At 41.7% G+C, this 20,623-nt stretch overlaps 1 protein-coding gene across 3 annotated transcripts in view; it reads left to right on the top strand.

The window, feature by feature from the left end:
- LOC115144792 (receptor-type tyrosine-protein phosphatase zeta-like) overlaps positions 1–20,623 on the top strand; it is a 97,714-nt gene that overhangs the window by 11,863 nt on the left and 65,228 nt on the right. For all 3 annotated transcript variants that reach the window (XM_029685860.2, XM_029685859.2, XM_029685857.2), the window contains exon 2: positions 12,533–12,613. In XM_029685860.2, coding sequence (XP_029541720.1) covers positions 12,533–12,613 — 81 coding nt within the window. The remainder of the gene's footprint in view (positions 1–12,532; positions 12,614–20,623) is intronic.

Here is a 20,623-nt window from a genome sequence, read left to right as displayed (position 1 = left end):
GAACACATAGATATCATCCTAACCAACTTCCCCTCTAAATACACCTCTGCTGTCTTCAACCAAGATCTCATCGATCACTGCCTCATTGCCTGCATCCGTAATGGGTCAGCGGTCAAACGACCTCCACTCATCACTGTAAAACGCTCCCTGAAACACTTCAGCGAGCAGGCCTTTCTAATCGACCTGGCCGGGGTATCCTGGAAGGATATTGATCTCATCCCGTCAGTAGAGGATGCCTGGATATTTTTTTAAATGCCTTCCTAACCATCTTAAATAAACATGGCCCATTCAAGAAATTTAGAACCAGGAACAGATATAGCCCATGGTTCTCCCCAGACCTGACTGCCCTTAACCAACACAAAAACATCCTATGGCGTTCTGCATTAGCATCGAACAGCCCCCGTGATATGCAGCTGTTCAGGGAAGCTAGAAACCGTTATACACAGGCAGTTAGAAAAGCCAAGGCTAGCTTTTTCAAGCAGAAATTTGCTTCCTGCAACACTAACTCAACAAAGTTCTGGGACACTGTAAAGTCCATGGAGAATAAGAACACCTCCTCCCAGCTGCCCACTGCACTGAAGATAGGAAACACTGTCACCACTGATAAATCCACCATAATTGAGAATTTCAATAAGCATTTTTCTACGGCTGGCCATGCTTTCCACCTGCCTACTCCTACCCCGGTCAACAGTACTGCACCCCCAACAGCAACTCGCCCAAGCCTTCTCCATTTCTCCTTCTCCCAAATCCGTTCAGCTGATGTTCTGATAGAGCTGAAAAATCTGGACCCCTACAAATCAGCCGGGCTAGACAATCTGGACCCTTTCTTTCTAAAATTATCTGCCGAAATTGTTGCCACCCCTATTACTAGCCTGTTCAACCTCTCTTTCGTGTCGTCTGAGATTCCCAAAGATTGGAAAGCAGCTGCGGACATCCCCCTCTTCAAAGGGGGGGACACTCTTGACCCAAACTGCTATAGACCTATATCTATCCTACCATGCCTTTCTAAGGTCTTCGAAAGCCATGTCAACAAACAGATTACCGACCATTTCGAATCTCACCATACCTTCTCTGCTATGCAATCTGGTTTCAGAGCTGGTCATGGGTGCACCTCAGCCACGCTCAAGGTCCTAAACCATATCATAACCGCCATCGATAAGAGACAATACTGTGCAGCTGTATTCATCGACCTGGCCAAGGCTTTCGACTCTGTCAATCACCATATTCTTATCAGCAGACTCAACAGCCTTGATTTCTCAAATGACTGCCTCACCTGGTTCACCAACTACTTCTCTGACAGAGTTCAGTGTGTCAAATCAGAGGGACTGTTGTCCGGACCTCTGGCAGTCTCTATGGGGTGCCACAGGGTTCAATCCGCGTGCTGACTCTTTTCTCTGCATACATCAATAATGTCACTCTTGCTGCGGGTAATTCTCTGATCCACCTCTACGCAGATGACACCATTCTGTATACTTCCGGCCCTTCTTTGGACACTGTGTTAACAACCCTCCAAACGAGCTTCAATGCCATACAACTCTCCTTTCGTGGCCTCCAACTGCTCTTAAATGCATGCTCTTCAACCGATCGCTGCCCACACCTACCCACCCATCCAGCATCACTACTCTGGATGGACATCTACAAATACCTAGGTGTCTGGTTAGACTGTAAATTCTCCTTCCAGACTCACATTAAGCATCTCCAATCCAAAACTAAATCTAGAATCGGCTTCCTATTTCGCAACAAAGCATCCTTCACTCATGCTGCCAAACATACTCTCGTAAAATGTACTATCCTACCGATCCTTGACTTCGGCGATGTCATTTACAAAATAGCCTCCAACACTCTACTCAGCAAATTGGATGCAGTCTTTCACAGTGCCATCCGTTTTGTCACCAAAGCCCCATATACTACCCACCACTGTGACCTGTATGCTCTCGATTGGCTGGCCCTCGCTTCATATCCGTCGCCAAACCCACTGGCTCCAGGTCATCTATAAGGAGTTGCTGGGTAAAGCCCAACCTTATCTCAGTCACTGGTCACCATAGCAGCACCCACCTGCAGCACGTGCTCCAGCAGGTATATTTCGCTGGTAACCCCCAAAGCCAATCCTCCTTTGGCTGCCTTTCCTTCCATTTCTCTGCTGCCAATGACTGGAACGAACTGCAAAAATCACTGAAGCTGGAGACTCATATCTCCGTCACTAGCTTTAACACCAGCTGTCAGAGCAGCTCACAGATCACTGTACCTGTTCATAGCCAATCTGTAAATAGCCCATCCAACTACCTCATCACCATATTGTTATTTATTTATTTTGCTCCTTTACACCCAGTACTACTACTTGCACACTCATCTTCTGCACATCTATCACCCCAGTGTTTAATTTGCCATACTGTAATAATTTTGCCACTATGGCCTATTTATTGCCTTACCCCCCCTTATCCTACCTCATTTGCACACACTGTATATAGACTTTCTCTATTGTATTATTGACTGTATGTTTGTTTATTCCATGTGTAACTCTGTTGTTGTATGTGTCACACTGCTTTGCTTTATCTTGGCCAGGTTGCAGTTGTAAATGAGAACTTGTTCTCAACTGGCCTACCTGGTGAAATAAAGGATCAATAAAATAAATAAATAAATAAATAGATTGGAAATCAATGCAAGGAAATCAAAAGATAGCAGTGACAGCTGTACAGAACTCATCCAAAGTGCTTTGACTTCTCAAACGCGGTAGAAAGCTTACACAATATGAAGCCCCGCCAACTTAAGTTAGTTACTTAGATAACGCGACGGCTAAGTTTAACTTGCTAGTTAACGCAGAATTCTAGATTTTTCACACAGGAAAAATATATAAAATGCGTAAAATCTCTTGCTGCGTTTTGTAAACCCAGATCTAAGATGCTTTTTGTCATTTCTGCTTTGCATCAGACTAAATTGTTGCTTCAGTTGCTGTTCACAAACAGGCATTCTATCAGCAGATGGCTACTTTTTCTCTGGTACTTTTCTCAGTGTAACCGTTGCACTTCTCTTGTCATCTAATGAAAATGAACCGAATGTATTGCACTAATGTCTTTTCTGTGAAGGAAAACTATAGTTGCACGTCCCTGATCAGTCTATTGAAGCGAAAAAACACTTGACTTTCAATAAACAGCTGGACCTGCTCCCGCTTTCTCCCATTGTGCTATTTACAAACAAACACATGACCGGCTCAACTGATCTGTGGAACTACTAGCTTCATAATGTAAAAGGATGTGATGGGAAATAAGCAGATCACGTTGTTCATCTCCTAACGTACTGCACAAGTTGACTGCAGGTATTTACTTAAAAAGTAGCTACAAATATGACAATTTATTGAAGAATGTAAAAAAAAAATTGTTTCAACGATATTGAAAAACTATCCTGTGGCTATTTCCAAATACCCCGGTATACGGTATATATGGCATGCTGGCCACGCCTAGTGTGAATACTTTCCCAGTTGGCACAGGGTACCATATGGAAACCGTATGGAGGCCGTAGTTAGTGAAGGAGCAATTGACCAAATACACGGTCATGTAGCCATAAATACATTTTTCAATGCTTTCAAATGGCTCTTGGTCCTTAAATCACACCCTGTACATAATCCTTTATGGTATTTAAAAAATAAATCTATAAATAAGTCTTCTGAGATTGTTATTATGGAACTCTCCCCTTTTTGATCCCTGTAAATCTCTCTCTTTTCCTCTAAACAAGCTGGGCTAAGTAGAACCCCCTTGTTTAAAACATCCACTATCCCACTCTAAATGTTTAGAGACGTTTGGCCAGGAAGTAATGACAAAGTGAAAAAATCGACAATATTTCTCCCCTGAAGAAAGACTGTCTGAATGACGCAACATGATCACTGTTTTCATAACGGAGAGAGTGTGATAGAGACCGAGATGATAGAGAGACGGAGATACAGACAAAGTGCTAGACTATAGTTTCTCTGTAGTGTATAATGATACATCCTCACCAAGACCGGCAGTGTGAGGAAACGGGCTTAATCTGTGACCATAGCAATGTGTGGGAGACCAGGTAAAGTCACTGTGGCCGGTGGCCTTAAAGAGGTCCACTTGTTTTCTAGGGAGTTGGGCCTCATGTTTTCTGCACGCTGATTTGCTCTGACCAGATGACCACAAGACCAAGACCTCTGAATATGGCTGGCTACTGTACCAGGCCTCCCTCACACTACTGCAGTTATGTTGAGCAGGGGAGCGTTAGGATGACTCATTAGAAAGGCTGTATAAACAAACATCCCTGCACTGTGTGTTTGGCCCGAGTCCAGAGGGGATAATGATGGAGACCTTAAACCTCTGGAGTCATTATGCATCCTCCATCATACAGGCTCTCTGGATGGGTCATTATGTATAGGCAGGAAGGAGCATACGCATCAACACACACACGTTATTTATTTCCCTCATCTGTTCTTTATCACATGCACACATACTCCTCATTGCATGCACGCACAGACACACACAAACACACACACTCAGGCTTATCACCCCAGTACAGAGGACCTGGTGATGGAGAATTCAGGCCAGAGAGATCAGAATGCAATTAAAAGTGTGACCACACACTTACACTTCTTCTTATTTCATACTCCTCCCCTCAGGCACACACTGTGCCATGTCCTCGTGCCGCCCTGCCATCGACATGCACTCTCCAGAGCCACTTAAAACGAGGCACAATGACAGGCTGCCAGTCCCAGCAGGATGCCAGGCACACAGCCTGTGCCCACACAGTCCCACAATGCCAATTGACCCATCTCATGGTGACATGAACCAGTACTCTATAGACTGTGGAATCAGTGTAGAATCATCCATAGTCTGGACATGAGCCAGCACTGTACATGCATGAATACACCAGGAGCAATTCAGTTCAATAGCGGAGGTGCATAACAGAGTTGGTTAGTCCGGCCCTTACCAGGGCCCCAGTTGGTTAGTCCGGCCCTTACCAGGGCCCCAGTTGGTTAGTCCGGCCCTTACCAGGGCCCCAGTTGGTTAGTCCGGCCCTTACCAGGGCCCCAGTTGCTTAGTCCGGCCCTTACCAGGGCCCCAGTTGCTTAGTCCGGCCCTTACCAGGGCCCCAGTTGGTAAGCCCGGCCCTGTGTGAGTACAGTTCTCATTCGGTCCCTCAGGATCTCGTGTAGCAGTGTTTGGCCAATCTATTACGTCTCATTGATGATGCAGGAGTGCTGTTGCCGCCTCCGCTGTTGAAGAGTGTGACCCAATGCTTTTGAGGAAACGTGATGGAGGAATTAGGTAGAACTAGTACTAGCGTTCCGAAACTAGTACTAGCGTTCCGAAAGCACACTAATGCTCCAGCTGTGTTGCATTACAGATCTCATACCAGCTGCTGCACACACACACAGATGTGTGTGTGTGTGTGTGTGTGCAGCAGCTGACAGAGATAGATGGCGCTGACAGAGATGGTCGCCCCGCTTCGCGTTCTTCTTTTTTTAAATGTATATATTTCTTACGTTGTTACCCCAGGAAATAAGTCTTATTACATGCAGCCGGGAAGAACTATTGGATATAAGAGCAACGTCAACTTACCAACATTACGACCAGGAATACAACTTTCCCGAAGCGGATCCTCTGTTTGGACCACCACCCAGGACAATGGATCGGATCCCAGTAGGATACCCAAAACAACAGCGCCACAGACGGAGCGGTCTTCTGGTCAGACTCACCGCTCCCGAGCATACTACTCGCCAATGTCCAGTCTCTTGACAACAAGGTAGATGAAATTCGAGCAAGGGTTGCCTTCCAGAGAGACATCAGAGACTGTAACATTCTCTGTTTCACAGAAACATGGCTCACTCGGAACGTGTTATCAGAGTCGGTACAGCCACCCGGTTTCTTCACGCATCGCTCCGACAGAAACAAACATCTCTCTGGTAAGAAGAAGAAGGGGGTGTATGCCTTATGATTAACGAGTCGTGGTGTGATCATAACATCATACAGGAACTCAATACCTTTTGTTCATCTGACCTAGACTTTCTTACAATCAAATGCCGACCGCCTTATCTACCAAGAATTATCTTCAATTATAATCACAGCCGTGTATATCCCCCCCAACCAGACACCTCGACCGCCCTGAAAGAACTTCATTGGACTTTATGTAAACTGGAAACCACATATCCTGAGGATGCATTTATTGTAGCTGGGGATTTTAACAAAGCTAATCTGAAAATAAGGCGCCCTATATTTTATCTGCATATCAAATGCGCGACCCGGGCTGGCAATGTTCTGGATCATTGCTACTCTAACTAACTTCCGCGACCCATACAAAGCCCTCCTTTTGGCAAATCTAACCACGACTCCATTTTGTTGCCCCCAGCCTATAGACAGAAACTAAAACAGGAAAGGCCTGTTCTCAGGTCTGTTCAATGCAGGTCCGACCAATCGGATTCCACGCTTCAAGATTCCTTCGATCACGTGGACTCTGATATGTTCTGAATAGCCTCAAATATAAACATTGATGTATACGCTGATTCGGTGAGCGAGCTTATTAGCAAGTGCATCGGTGATGTTGTATCCACGGTGACTATTAAAACCTTCCCCAACCAGAATCCGTGGATTGATGGCAGCATTTGGGCAAAACTGAAAGTGCAAACCACTGCATTTAATAATGGCAAGGCGACTGGAAACATGACCGAATACAAGCAGAGTCGCAATTCAATGGCTCAGACACGAGACGTATGTGGCAGGGTCTACAGTCAATCACGGATTACAAAATGAAAACCAGCCCCGTCGCGGACCCCCGACGTCTTGCTCCCAGACAAATTAAACAACTTCTTTGCTTGCTTTGAGGACAATACAGTACCACTGACATGACCCGCTACCAAAACCTGCGACATTTAAACGTGTTAACTCTCGCAAGGCTGCCGGCCCAGACGGCATCCCTAGCCATGTCCTCAGAACATGCGCAGACCAGCAGGCTGGTCTGTCAGGAGGAATGGGGCAAAATTCACCCAATTTATTGTGGGAAGCTTGTGGAAGGCTACCCGAAACATTTGACCCAAGTTACACTAAATTAGTATTTGCCTTTAAATTGTTTATGTAAACTTCTGACGCACTGGGAATGTGACGAAAGAAATAAAAGCTGAAATTAATCATTCTTTCACCTATTATTCTGACATTTCACATTTTGTAATTAAAGTGGTGATCCTAACTGACCTAAGACAGAATTTTTACTAGGATTATATGTCAGGAATTGTGAAAAACTGAGTTTAAATGTATTTGGCTGGTGTATGTAAACTTCCGAATTCAACTGTACATCAAATCAAATTTTATTGGTCACATACAGATGATTAGCAGATGTTAACGCGAGTGTAGTGAAATGCTTGTGCTTCTAGTTCCGACCGTGCAGTAATATCTACAGTACACTATCCAAAGACCATCTATCATTCTTTCCCACCCAAGCAAAATTATGCATTGTAGAACTGACTAGTTTTTATGTCGGTGATAATCCCTGCTGAATGATAGGCTGCCATTGTGTGCTGGGTGGCATTGCTCCATAGAGGATTTGCACCTTTACCCTTCTGTCTCGACGCAACTTGGGAACTGAGATTTGGCATTAGCTATTGTTGCCAATGAAAAGACTGGCACAGGTTCTGTGTGATCGCAGGGTGTGCGAGGGGGTGTAGTGGTTGAAGCCGGTTGTCTGTTCAGACCTGTGACCACTTTGACCACTTCCTTTGCCTGTCTGTTGTTTTGTAATGGAAGACAGACACATTTATGCTGATACTTCTTTACATCAAACAGCATATTCTGCTCTAAATCTCTCAGTTACCTATGGAGAGGAACCAAACATTTAGTGGTTCAAGGGGTACCCATTGCCAGGGGCTGCCTAACCTTCCAGGAAGTGGGCAACACTACCCCCCCACCCCTGGCGTAGGGGGGTGGGTCACTCAACCATTCTGGCTCTGGTAGAATTCTGTGACCCTGCCCTGTGAGCTAGCCAGTGTCTCCCAGGGTCTGGTTAATCCTGTTATTCACCATGCCTCACAGAGCCACAGCCCTGTTAAAATGTAGGCTCCATGTACACACACTATATACACAAGGCTGGCTGGCCACTCTCTGCTGAATCAACACACTGATGTGTTTGTAGCCCTTCTCTTTCTCTGTGTCTCTCTCTGTCTGTCTCTCTCCATATCTCTCTCTCTTTCTCTGTGTCTCTGTCTGTCTCTCTCCGTATCTCTCTCTTTCTCTTTGTCTCTCTCTCTTTTGTTAGATTACTTGTTAGATATTACTGCATAGTCAGAACTAGAAGCACAAGCATTTCGCTACACTCGCATTAACATCTACTAACCATGTGATTTGATTTAGTAAGTCTTAACAAAGTCTCTCCCCTTACTGGACAAGCTTTTTTTGGGGGTGTGGGGGGACTATTCAGTCCCTCTCTGGAATTCAATGAGTGCAGAATTCCCATCCTTAATGTTGAACATGAATCAAGATTCAGTCATTACTGCAAGGAAATCATAACATAATCGTTTTTTTTCACACCTTTTTCTGTCACCAGAGTAACGCAGAATGAGTCTGTCTATCCCATTGCTACTGATCGTTGGACCTCATCATTCACCTTGACTGTCTGTGTGTGTTGTAATAATAATTTGGTGGGTGCTTATAGTTGTACATGTGTGCATTATATTATGCATGTGTGACTTGGAAACTTGTTTTTTTTGCATATCCCAACTCCCCTGAGACATCCTCTGCGAGTGGGGTCACGGCCAGGGTCAGCCATTATGAACGGTGACCCTGGAGCAATTATGGTGATGTGCCTTGCTAAAGGGCATATTAACAGATTTTTCACCTTGTCTGCTCAGAGATTTGAGCTATTGCCCTTTCAGTTACTGACCCAACGCTCTAACTGCTAGGCTACCTACCTGTCTGGGAGTGTAGCTCTCAGTTACTGACCCAACGCTCTAACTGCTAGGCTACCTGCCTGTCTGGGAGTGTAGCTCTCAGTTACTTGGCACGGACCTCTTGTGATAGCTAGCTACAGTACCAGTCAAAAGATTGGACATACCTACTATACACGCATTATGAAGGAATGAAATTCCACAAATGAACTTTTAACAAGGCACACCTGTTAATTGAAATGCATTTCAGGTGACAACCTCATGAAGCTGGTTGAATGCCAAGAGTGTGCAAAGCTGTCATCACAGCAAAGGGTGGCTACTTCGAAGAATGTCAAATATAACATATATTTTGATTTGTTTTACACTTTCTTTACTACATGATTCCATATGTGTTATTCCATAGTTTTGATGTCTTCACTGTTATTCTACAATGTAGAAAATAAAGCAAAAACTGTATATGAGATGTAGCACTGTACAAGTCATTTAAAATAGATGTTCACTATCAAATCTCCTTTTTTTACATCATTGAGTATTTTCTCACAATGCATTTTTGAAAGATACTCAATGTTTGTCGAGCCAATTGTAGTTTTCATGCATAACAGCCACAGATGGAGGCGTTGGGCCACAATGAGTTAATCACCCAACGTTGTCAGTGTAAGAAAGCTTACATGTTCCCTTTCAGTCACAGATGCACCAGTGATCCTTAAAAAGGAAAGGTAATGCCATTCGTCATGGTCAAGGACAATCACCAGACAAAGCAAGTGTAAGACGAGCCAGACTGTAATCCTCTGTTGAAAGGAAATAGGGAGATGAATGGTGCCCTTGACCTCACACACACGCGCGCAAACACACCGCCAAGTGTACAACACACACAAACACACCGCCAAGTGTACAACACACACAAACACACATATGTAGTCAAGCAGACTTGCATGCACACACACACACACATTGTGTAATAGAACCGCACTTATTGAACGAACTGGTGCTGGAAGTGGACAGGTGTTTCATGTCAAAGCAATTGTTTACACACTCTATAGTCCATTTCCCCCTGAAGAGATGGTCCATAATTTAGCAGCTTCCTTTCTCTTTTATTCAGAGTGAGTGAGTGAGTGAGTGAGTGAGTGAGTGAGTGAGTGAGTGAGTGAGTGAGTGAGTGAGTGAGTGAGTGAGTGAGTGAGTGAGTGAGTGAGTGAGTGAGTGAGTGAGTGAGTGAGTGAGTGAGTGAGTGAGTGAGTGAGTGAGTGAGTGAGTGAGTGAGTGAGTGAGTGAGTGAGTTCAGTAGTTGTAGGAGTAGATGGACATAGTAAGATCTACAACTACTGAGCTCCCTATGTCCAACCAGGGGGGATACAGCGTCATTAATTGGCTGATTTGCGTCACAGTAGTGGAAAACATAATTGCCGGCTAGCATTCCTTTCTGTATAGTCTGTGTCAGAAGGTGAGCGAGACAGGGACACTGGGGATGTATCTCAATGGTCATAACATGCATCCTGCCCTTGTACCCTTTCCCTCATCCGCACTGAACTGAAAGAATAAGACAGGTAAACAAATAGGACAGGTAAAAGAATAGGACATGTTGCCTCCCGAGTGGCGGCTTGGCAAGGTCGTGTTTCGGGGGACGCCCGGCTCTCAAACCTTCACCTCTCCTGAGTCCATACAGGAGTTTCAGAGATGAGAGAAGACTGTAACTACCAACTGGAGAGGAAAAGGGAGAAAAAAAGAAATAAAGAACAGGACGTGTAAAATAATATGAAAAGTTGAAAGAATAGGACAGGCAAAAGCCAAATACCTTAGACTCTCATATCTCTCAGATCAGGGAGAGGAGAGGAAGATGGGAAGCCATGGTAGCCATATCCCTGTGTTGGAAAGAAAACACTTTGGTTTAAGGCGCTCTACGACCCTTGGCTGACCACGGTGTTAAACAGGCATGGACAACTGAGGTCCAACAATGTGAGGAAGACCACCAGATAGAGCTGAAAATGAAGAGTATGAGAAAAGGAAAGAGAGCTATTTATTACTTTATTCTAGTTTCCTAAGTAATATTATTTTATGCAAGACTATAACCGTTTGCACCTTCTGGATGATATCCTCAATGATCACTTTTTAAATCAAGAGTTACTGTATGGTACTTTGGGAATATTATGAGTGAATGAGACTTTTGCTTGGTCATAAACCACACATTTCTGCCCTGCAAGAGGGACAGCTTGTTTCTGGTACTCGGAGACATTTAATCCTGGATTAGATTGACAATTTATCCCAGGCAAACATGAAAATAGTCAAACACAGCATGGCCTCCTCTTTATCTTCATCCAACCAGAGTCAGATCAGGCCAAGACTTTTTCATGGTTTAAAGACCCTTTTAAGACTATTGTGCTGACCCCAACCGTACAGTTTTTTTACATAGACGTTTCGAGTACTGAGTGCATTTTTAAAGGTACACTTTGGGATTTTGTCAATAAGGCCCTATATCTACTTCCCCAGAGTCAGATGCTAGCAGGTACCCATATATTTTCAGTCATTGTGCTAATGCTAGTTAGCATTGGCTCACTATAGTACCTCTAACTTTCTTCATACTGGACACAGAGACATAAACATGGTATCAACGAGTCCATCTGATTCTGGGGGAAAATTGCGAAGTATCACTAAGTGAATTTGTTTGTCATAGAGGAAAACAAGTTTATTTTATCCCCTAGATGACAATATTTTGACGATGCTGAAGCATGGAGGAATGTTGTTTTTAAGGTTGATTATGGTTGCAAAAGGTGAAGCAGGTAATCCACCCCCTCTTCTAGTCAGTTGTTCTGGTTTTATTCAGCAACATTCACAGTGATGTTCCAGGACATTGGGTGCTGTTTCAGTCACTACCCTGCGTTTTGGAAACATTTGGAGTTATTAACGCTGCAGGAGAACGTTTGGTGTATTTGGTTTCCCTTTGCTTTAGTGAGCAGTTGCTTTGTGCTAGCTATGCTAATGAGGCATTTTGGTTCTGACAGACAGTAACTCTTCCATAATGACCTGTCAGTGTGGCCCTGAGAGTTCTGGCTCCAATTCATTACCCAGACAGGACTAGTAGGGCATCATAATGATACACTATCACCTCCTCATCATTCTATAGCACTAGTTCAAATGACAGTGAAAAGCAGGGATTATTGTGTATGTGTGGTTTTTAGAGACAAGTAAACAAACACACATGGATGTACTCCACAGACGTCCCCCAGAGTGCATTATGTTAAGTCTGTGTCCTGTAGATCTGAGACTTACTCATTATTCCCGAACTGGAGGAAATTTCTTCAGAAGGAAAACATAACTGACCGTTTTTATTGTACAAGCTCAGAGCATTTCTTCTGCTGATATTTTCTCAATGTTGCACTACCCATAATGGCCTATTTGCAATATTATAATGTGTAATAACAAATGGTTTGTTTTTCCAATGATCTTTTGGAATGAGTTTGATCCCTCAAAGGGATATGGATGTCTTTCAATTCTCAAATAAAACCAGACCAGCTCAGGAGGATTGAGAGGATGTGTGAATGTATGATAATTCTGATTCCATGATAATGGTAATGGCTGATGTGAATGAAATCACATTTTTGGTCATAGAGGCCTTAAACAGAGCTGTTTTTGAGAAAGAGTTGATTTCTGTTGCAGCTGAACCTGTGCAAGGATACGGACACCGGGCCCAGGCCGCCCAGCGCAAATTCGCTGATGACATCGACTGGTCCTATGCGGGTGAGTGTGGAGTGGACCACGAGTTTGGTTTAATTTTCAATGTCTCTCTCAATGGGAAGCCTTAGAATAAATACAAGATGTAGAGCAAATGTATATTTTGTCTCTGTGTTTTCATAATTTTCCTTCAATTCGCAAGAGGCTGACTATCTCACTGGAAAAAGCATCAGAGCAAGGGAAACAAAGCCCTTCTGTATGTGTAGGCCATCTATCTGATGCTGTCTGGTCCAAAATAGTATGACATTGTTGCTGCCCGCAGCAATGAATGCAAAGGAAGCCAGGTACATTTAAAAAAATAAAAATAATACCTAATCAGCATTGAGCTAAACCGAGTGAGCTCAACTGTGAATGGTCCTGGCTAGGGCTTGTTATGGTGACCATATTACCGCCACACAGGCGGTCACGAGTCATGACCGCAGTCAAATTCCTTGTGATCATTTAGTCACAGTAACTAGGCTTCTCCAAGCTCTGAAGCTGCTGATGGTCATTAGTAGCCTACCAAACTTGCTATTCTGGCTGGTACTGAGCACTCTATTGTCACTTGTCGTTGGTAATTTCCTGTATTACTAAATGAGGAGAGTTTACAAACCACACACAAGTCAGTTATATTTAAACTTAATCTTTAATCATATGAGCTTCACCATAGCCCTTTGACTCTCAGATCAATGCAGTGTCTATAAATGAATTCTGAGAGTGCTTACAAAATAATTCTAGTATCTTTTATAGCCAAGATACACAACTCTCAACTCACATGACGAACCACAGATCTCAGAAACTTCACAAAGGGCCTTTTAATTGAGAGAGGAGTATCCTATAGCCAGATAGCATTAGCTATAAATTATCATTCAGTTTGGTCTCTAAAACGAGATTCTAATCTCGTTCCTGGTACTTCATAGTACCAAAACATTACCTCGTTATCTGGAATGCTCTTTAACCTTTATTGGCCAAAGACATCGTAAATCTCCTCTGTCAGTGCTGTCTCATAGAGGCCCATCCTCAGTGGAACACACACACACAATATTCAACAGATTATATTCTGTCGAATAAAACAACCATTCTAATGCAATAGAAAGATTAGAAAATAATCGTACAAGCACTATAACATAATCTTGCAATTTTCCACGACATCTTCCCATCGCATGTGTCATGACATTGACCTCTTTGGGTAAAGCAACCCCATCCTCCTCTCCCTGCCTCCCCCTTTCCTGTGGTCAGAGAGAGGTCGTAAATTCCTGCCACATGGCCACACAGTATAGAGATCCGAACAAGAACTCGAGGTCCGAACAAATTTCATGTTCCGGAGAAAGTATAAAAGATCGGTGAAGAATCCAGCTACGAACTGGTCCATTTGTTACAACTTGGGGAAGCTCATGGGAGACGGTGTGGCCACATTACCATAACGCTGTTTATATAATAGCCTCAGATATGAGGTTTACATCTAATTGTTGTATAAGATGAATGAGTGAGTATGATACTGTTTGTAAAATTGTGTAATATGATTTTGGACTGTTTAATGAAGGAAAATCCAATTCCCTTTTGATTTGAACTAAATCAGAGGACTGCCCCTGAGCCCAGTTAGTCAAGCATCCTGGGACAGCCCCTTTTCTGCAATTCTGAATAAAACCCAACTTTTAGAAATTATCACCAGACCATGTTTGGTTGCAGACCATTGCTGAAACTTTTAACCATACCACGTGGTTAAACTCTTAGACTATCGATACCGACAGAATAAGAACAAGTCTTTGATATTAATTACTAGTCTGCAGCTAGGAATTCGGTATCATTGAACGCGAAGAACGTCAACTGCCGAAACATCCATTCTACAAAATCATGAATGAATGTCGCTCTGAAATATCCCCTCTAACCAAGACAGAGAGAGAGACGGACAAAACTCTCCAACAGAAACGAACTTTTCAACAAAGATCCCGACGACACACTGAGCGTAAATATATTGATTGATTGCAATTGTTCCCGAATGAGTGAGCGTTCATGTGCAAAGGATTAGCATTTCAATTGTTATAATTATCAACTTTATAGTGTCTCATCTCAGTTGACCCCCACTTCCCCTTTTGTCTAACAAGCTGCGATGCCGGTTTAGCCCACTAGGGCACATTCCCCTATCATTTCTTGTAACCATATTTACCTTGTTTGTTTGTTTATGCATTTCTGTGAATGACTTAGTTAGTAATAAATAAATGATTTAAGACAATTGATGTATGGATGACTCATAGTGAAGCCTGGATTCGTGCAGATAACCAACAATTTACGACGTTTGGAATGAGACTAAAGTAAAGTAAATAATTCTTTAATCAGAAGACTATGGATCAGATATGAAAATATCTGAAAGGTTATATTAGGAAATTATAACCTTGTAATCTGAATATTTTCCTTGGTGCCCCGACTTCCTAGTTAATTACAGTTACATGATTAGTCAATTTGATCGCGTAATACTAATTACAGAGAATCTTTGATAAAAACGAAGTCTTCATTTAATGATAGTAAAGACACGACACATGGTTTAACAGATACATTCACATATGAAGACAATGTTCCATTCTGACCTCTCCCCTCTCTGGGCCCCAAGTGACTTTTCCCTAGAGAAGAAAAGAAAATGCAACTGACGACAGTATAGTCCAAAAAGAGACATTCTAATGACAAGTATCTCACATAAGCATATTATGAAAGTAAATAAAACGTCTTATTCATCTATGTTACCTAACTAATTCTGATTCAGCTACGCCCCACTCTAATCACTCTGTAATTGAATGTAATCGAACATCTAATTGAATACTTCATGAGAGCCAGTGGTGTAAAGTACTTAAGTAAAAATACTTGAAAGTACTACTTAAGTACTTTTTGGGGGGTATCTTCATTACTTTACTATTAATATTTTTGACAACTTTTACTTCACTACATTCCTAAAGAAAATAATTTACTTTTTACTCCATACATTTTCCCTTACACACAAGTACTCATTACATTTTGAATGCTTAGCAGGACAGGAAAATAGTCCAATTCACATAGATATCAAGAGAATATCCCTACCTCCTCTGATCACAAATGCTTTGTTTGTAAATTATGTCTGAGGGTTTGTGTGCCCCGGCTATCTGTAAATGAACAAAAACAAGGAAATTGTGCCGTCTGTTTTTTTATGATTTATACTTTTACTTTTGATACTTAAGTATATTTAAAACCAAGTTCTTTTGACTTTTACTCAAGTAATATTTTACTGGGTGACTTTTACTTGAGTCGTTTTCTATTAAGGTATCTTTATATTTACTCAAGTATGACAATTGGGTACTTTTTCCACCACTGATGAGAGCGCTTCAGCAGTCCCGTTCTGTGAGCTTGTGTGGTCTACCACTTTACGTCTGAGCCGTTGCTGCTCCTAGACGTTTCAACTTCACAATAACAGCACTTACAGTTGACCGGGGCAGCTCTAGCAGGGCATAAATGTTACGAACTGACTTGTTGAAAAGGTGGCATCCTATGACGGTGCCACATTGAAAGTCACTGAGTTCTTCAGTATGGACCAGTCTACTGACAATGTTTGTCTATGGAGATTGCATGGCTGTGTGCTCGAATCCACCAATTTGAAGGGGTGTCCACATATACTAAAAGTATCTGAGAGAGCCATGTGAGTGAGAGGTGCTTCGGAGCACTGCAAATGGCAACCAGGAGAAGGGAATTATTATATTCAGCCCAAGGGCACAACGGCCACATTAGCCCCAAAAGGCATAGATTTTTGGGGGGACATTATGGCCACTCAAGGGGGATGCCACCGGGAGATTCGAGAAATCCTGGTGAGAATATTATCAAGTGCTTGTCAAATTGTGAATGAGAGACTGATGAAGTGTGCAGCCTGCGCAAGAAACAAAGCAGAGCTCATGCCTTTTCATGCATCTTTTTTCAAATCATCATTAGAGTTGCATCATGCAACCTTAGAATGTATTAAAAATCAAAACATAAGAAAAAGGAGGCAAAACATATAGGCCAACATTTTTATCACAACTAAAGTTACATTAATAACTCTAAATGAAGCACATAGGAGTACCTGTTTCTTTGTTAATCGCTCAACACAGAATAGCTGCATGTCTTCACTCCCTAAGAGATCGTTTGGAGAAATTATTATTTATATTTTATTCAGCTATGTGCAATTGTTTTTTTCATACCATAAAATAATATAATGCCACAGAATTTTAAGAAAATCTTGTCTGCTAAATTAACTAGTGCAGCCCACAGCCATATGGCATAGCGAGATCAGGGCCTAACAACTCAGATTATGCTATTCTGTTCTTCTGAAATAGACTACATTTTCTTCATATAATGTTTCTTTAGACCTGTCTAAAATAAATAATGGCTTTATTGTGATGGTGTAGGCTATATTAAATTGATTTATTATAATTTTTTTATTTAGATGTTACAAAGGTCTGCATCAGTAGTTTGTAGGCTATACAGTTGAAGTCGGAAGTTTACATACACCTTAGCCAAAATAATATTTAAACTCAGTTTTTCACAATTCCTGACATTTAATCCTAGTAAAATTACCTGTCTTAGGTCAGTTAGGATCACGACTTTATTTTAAGAATGTTAAATGTCAGAATAATAGATTAATTTCAGCTTTTATTTATTTTCGTCACATTCCCAGTGGGTCAGAAGTTTACACACACTCAATTAGTATTTGGTAGCATTGCATTTAAATAGTTTAACTTGGGTCAAATGTTTCGGCTAGCCTTCCACAAGCTTCCCACAATAAGTTGGTTGAATTTTGGCCCATTCCTCCTGACATGGCTGGTGTAACGGAGTCAGGTTTGTAGGCCTCCTTGCTCACTCTCCAGCAGGTATATCTCACTGGTCATCCTCAAAGCCAACACCTCGTTTGGCCGCCTTTCCTTCCAGTTCTCTGCTGCCAGTGACTGGAACGAATTTCAAAATCGCTGATGCTGGAGACTTACATTTTCCTCACTAACTTTAAATATGAGCTATCTGAGCAGCTGAGCGATCGCTGTACATAGTACATCTGTAAATAGCCCACTCAATCTACCTACCTCATCCCCATATTGTTTTTATTTACTTTGCTGCACTTTTGCACACCAGTATCACTACTTACACACCATCTGCTCATCATCATCTGCTCATCTATCACTCCAGTGTTAATCTGCTAAATTGTAATTACTTTGCTACTATGGCATATTCATTGCCTTACCACCTCATGCCATTTGCACACACTATATAGGCTTTCTTTTTTTCTATTGTGTTGACTGTACGCTTGTATATTCCATGTGTAACTCTGTTGTTTCTTTCACACTGTTTTGCTTTATCTTGGCCAGGTCGCAGTTGTAAATGAGAACTTGTTCTCAACTAGCTTACCTGGTTAACTTCTTAAGGTATAGTGGGCAGCATTTTCACTTTTGGATAAATAGCGTGCCCAAATTCAACTTCCCGCTGCTCATGCCAAGAATATAAGATATGCATATTATTAGTAGATTTGGATAGAACACACTCTGAAGTTTCTAAAACTGTTTGAATCATGTCTGTGAGTATAGCAGAACTTATGTAGCAGGCAAAACCCAGAGGACTAACCGTTCAGATTTTTTGTTTTGAGGTCTCTGTCTGTTCACTGAGGTCTCATTGGCAAACAATATTTCTTAGAAGCTTGTTTTCAGTTCCTACCGCTTCCACTTGATGTCACCAGTCTTTGGAATTTGGTTGAGGTTATTCATTTGTGCAATGAAGAAGTAGGGCTAGGAACTGCGTAACACTGTTGAGAGTTGCACAAGACTTGAAAAGTAGCTTGGTTTATTGTGTTCCTGTATTGAACACAGATAGACCCGTCTTCAATTTGATCGATTATTAACGTTTAAAAATACCTAAAGTTGTATTACAAAAGTAGTTTGAAATATTTTGGCAAAGTTTATAGGCAACTTTTGAAATATTTAGTAGTGATGTTGCGCATTTTGGAAGCTGTTTTTTTTCCTGGATCAAACGCGGCAAATTGAAATTTTGGATATATATGGACAGAATTAATCGAACAAAAGGACCAATTGTGATGTTTATGGGACATATTGGAGTGCCAATAAAAGAAGCTCGTCAAAGGTAACGCATGTTTTATATTTTATTTCTGCGTTTTGTGTAGCGCCTGCAGGGTTGAAATATGCTACTCTCTTTGTTTACTGTTGTGCTATCATCAGACAATAGCTTCTTATGCTTTCGCCGAAAAGCCTTTTTGAAATCTGACATGTCGGCTGGATTCACAACGAGTGTAGCTTTAATTGAGTATCTTACATGTGTGATTTAACGAAAGTTTGATTTTTATATCATTTTATTTGAATTTGCCGCGCTGCATTTTCCCTGGTTTTTGGCCAAGTGGGACGCAAGCATCCCCTATACCATAAGAAGTTAAATAAAGTTGAAATAAATCAAACAAAAAATAATTAAGACTAATAGTTGCTTGTGGCTGTTTTGCATGTGTGTGAGTAATAAAATAACAGATAACCACGGAGAGAGTGAATTAATGTAACATTACTCTAGAAATCTGTCATGAATTGTAACGTTTTTGCAGAGGATATTTTTGTCTAACTAAGATGTTTAGTGCAGTATTTCTACATTTTAAAATGTGCATGAAAACATCTCTTGTTGAATGACACACTTTATTGAAGAATCCCTACTGTTAACCAATCACGACGACGGGGCATAGAATTTGCCTCAACTTCAGCTTGCCTCCATAAAAAAGGAGATCTTATACGTTTTGTTCAATGAGATAATATCAGTCAGTTAACATGACTTTTATGAGTTATGAAGCCTTTATACACTTTATGTGCTTATTTCGATTACATAAATGCTTAAATTCACAAAAAATGACATTAGTTGCTGAAAATTCAGAACAAAACGTAGATCTCCAAAGCCTGTGTTTATCACAGGTCGATTTTCAGCATTTATCCAATATGAATTCCCCCATAGTCTTTGGCCAACAAGCCATGGCAGAGTTAGCCTCCGTTGCTTTCTATGCAAGTCATAGTGTGTCACGATCGTTGTTAGAATAAATGGACCAAGGTGCAGCGTGTGTAGAGTTCCATATGTTTAATTATAGAAACTCACCGAAACAATACAGAAACAAACGAAAGGTGAAGTAATGGAGTGCTCACAGGCAGTGGGAAAAGGCTGCCTAAATATGATCCCCAATCAGAGACAACGATAGACAGCTGCCTCTGATTGGGAACCATACCAGGCCAACATAAAAATGAAAAAACTAGACTACCCACCCTAGTCACACCCTGACCTAACCAAAATAGAGAATAAAAAGAATCTCTAAGGTCAGGGTGTGACATAGTGACTCGTTTGGTTTCATAAATAGCTTTTTAAACAGGGACGCCGAATGTACCTGGGAATTAATGTCCTATTTGAAAATCATCTGAACCCATTCCAGTGTCCTCGGTCTCATTTGGGGATTTGCATTTGAGTACGTTTTAATTCATTTGATCTTCATGAATCCTAAGATGTTTGACAGAGTGGTTTGGTATTGTGTGTGGAGAGAGAAACCAGGAAATGTATTGGTTATCATTGGGGGCCATTTAGGGCCTCGTTCCAATAGGAAATGGCATGGCCTCTCTCTCCTTTTCTACATGACCACTGGTAGGTGAGAAGACTGGACAAGTTTAAACTGAAATGCTTTAAATGAAGAAGTAGGCATATTGGCCTATGCTTGGGTTATCAGATGGGGGGATGACAATAAAGTTCAGGTCAGAATATGGCCCTCAATTTATTTTCAACTAATTTTGACAGCATCTAAAAAATATGCACAATACTGTGACACAAGCTGTTAAACTGTGTAAGAGAGAGTGTATTGCGACCACACCAATACACTATCTCTTGCACAGTTTAACACACACACACACACACACACCAGTGGAGGCTGCTGAGGAGAGGACAGCTTTTAATAATGGATGGATTTGGTGGAATGGTGTCAACCACATGGAAACCTTGTGTTTGATGTGGTTGATACCATTCTATTGA

This window comes from Oncorhynchus nerka, linkage group LG17, assembly GCF_034236695.1.
Source record: "Oncorhynchus nerka isolate Pitt River linkage group LG17, Oner_Uvic_2.0, whole genome shotgun sequence".
In the NCBI taxonomy this organism is placed as follows: Eukaryota; Metazoa; Chordata; class Actinopteri; order Salmoniformes; family Salmonidae; genus Oncorhynchus; species Oncorhynchus nerka.
The sequence above is the reverse complement of the archived record's forward strand: the minus strand, read 5'-3'. Positions and strand labels throughout refer to the sequence as shown.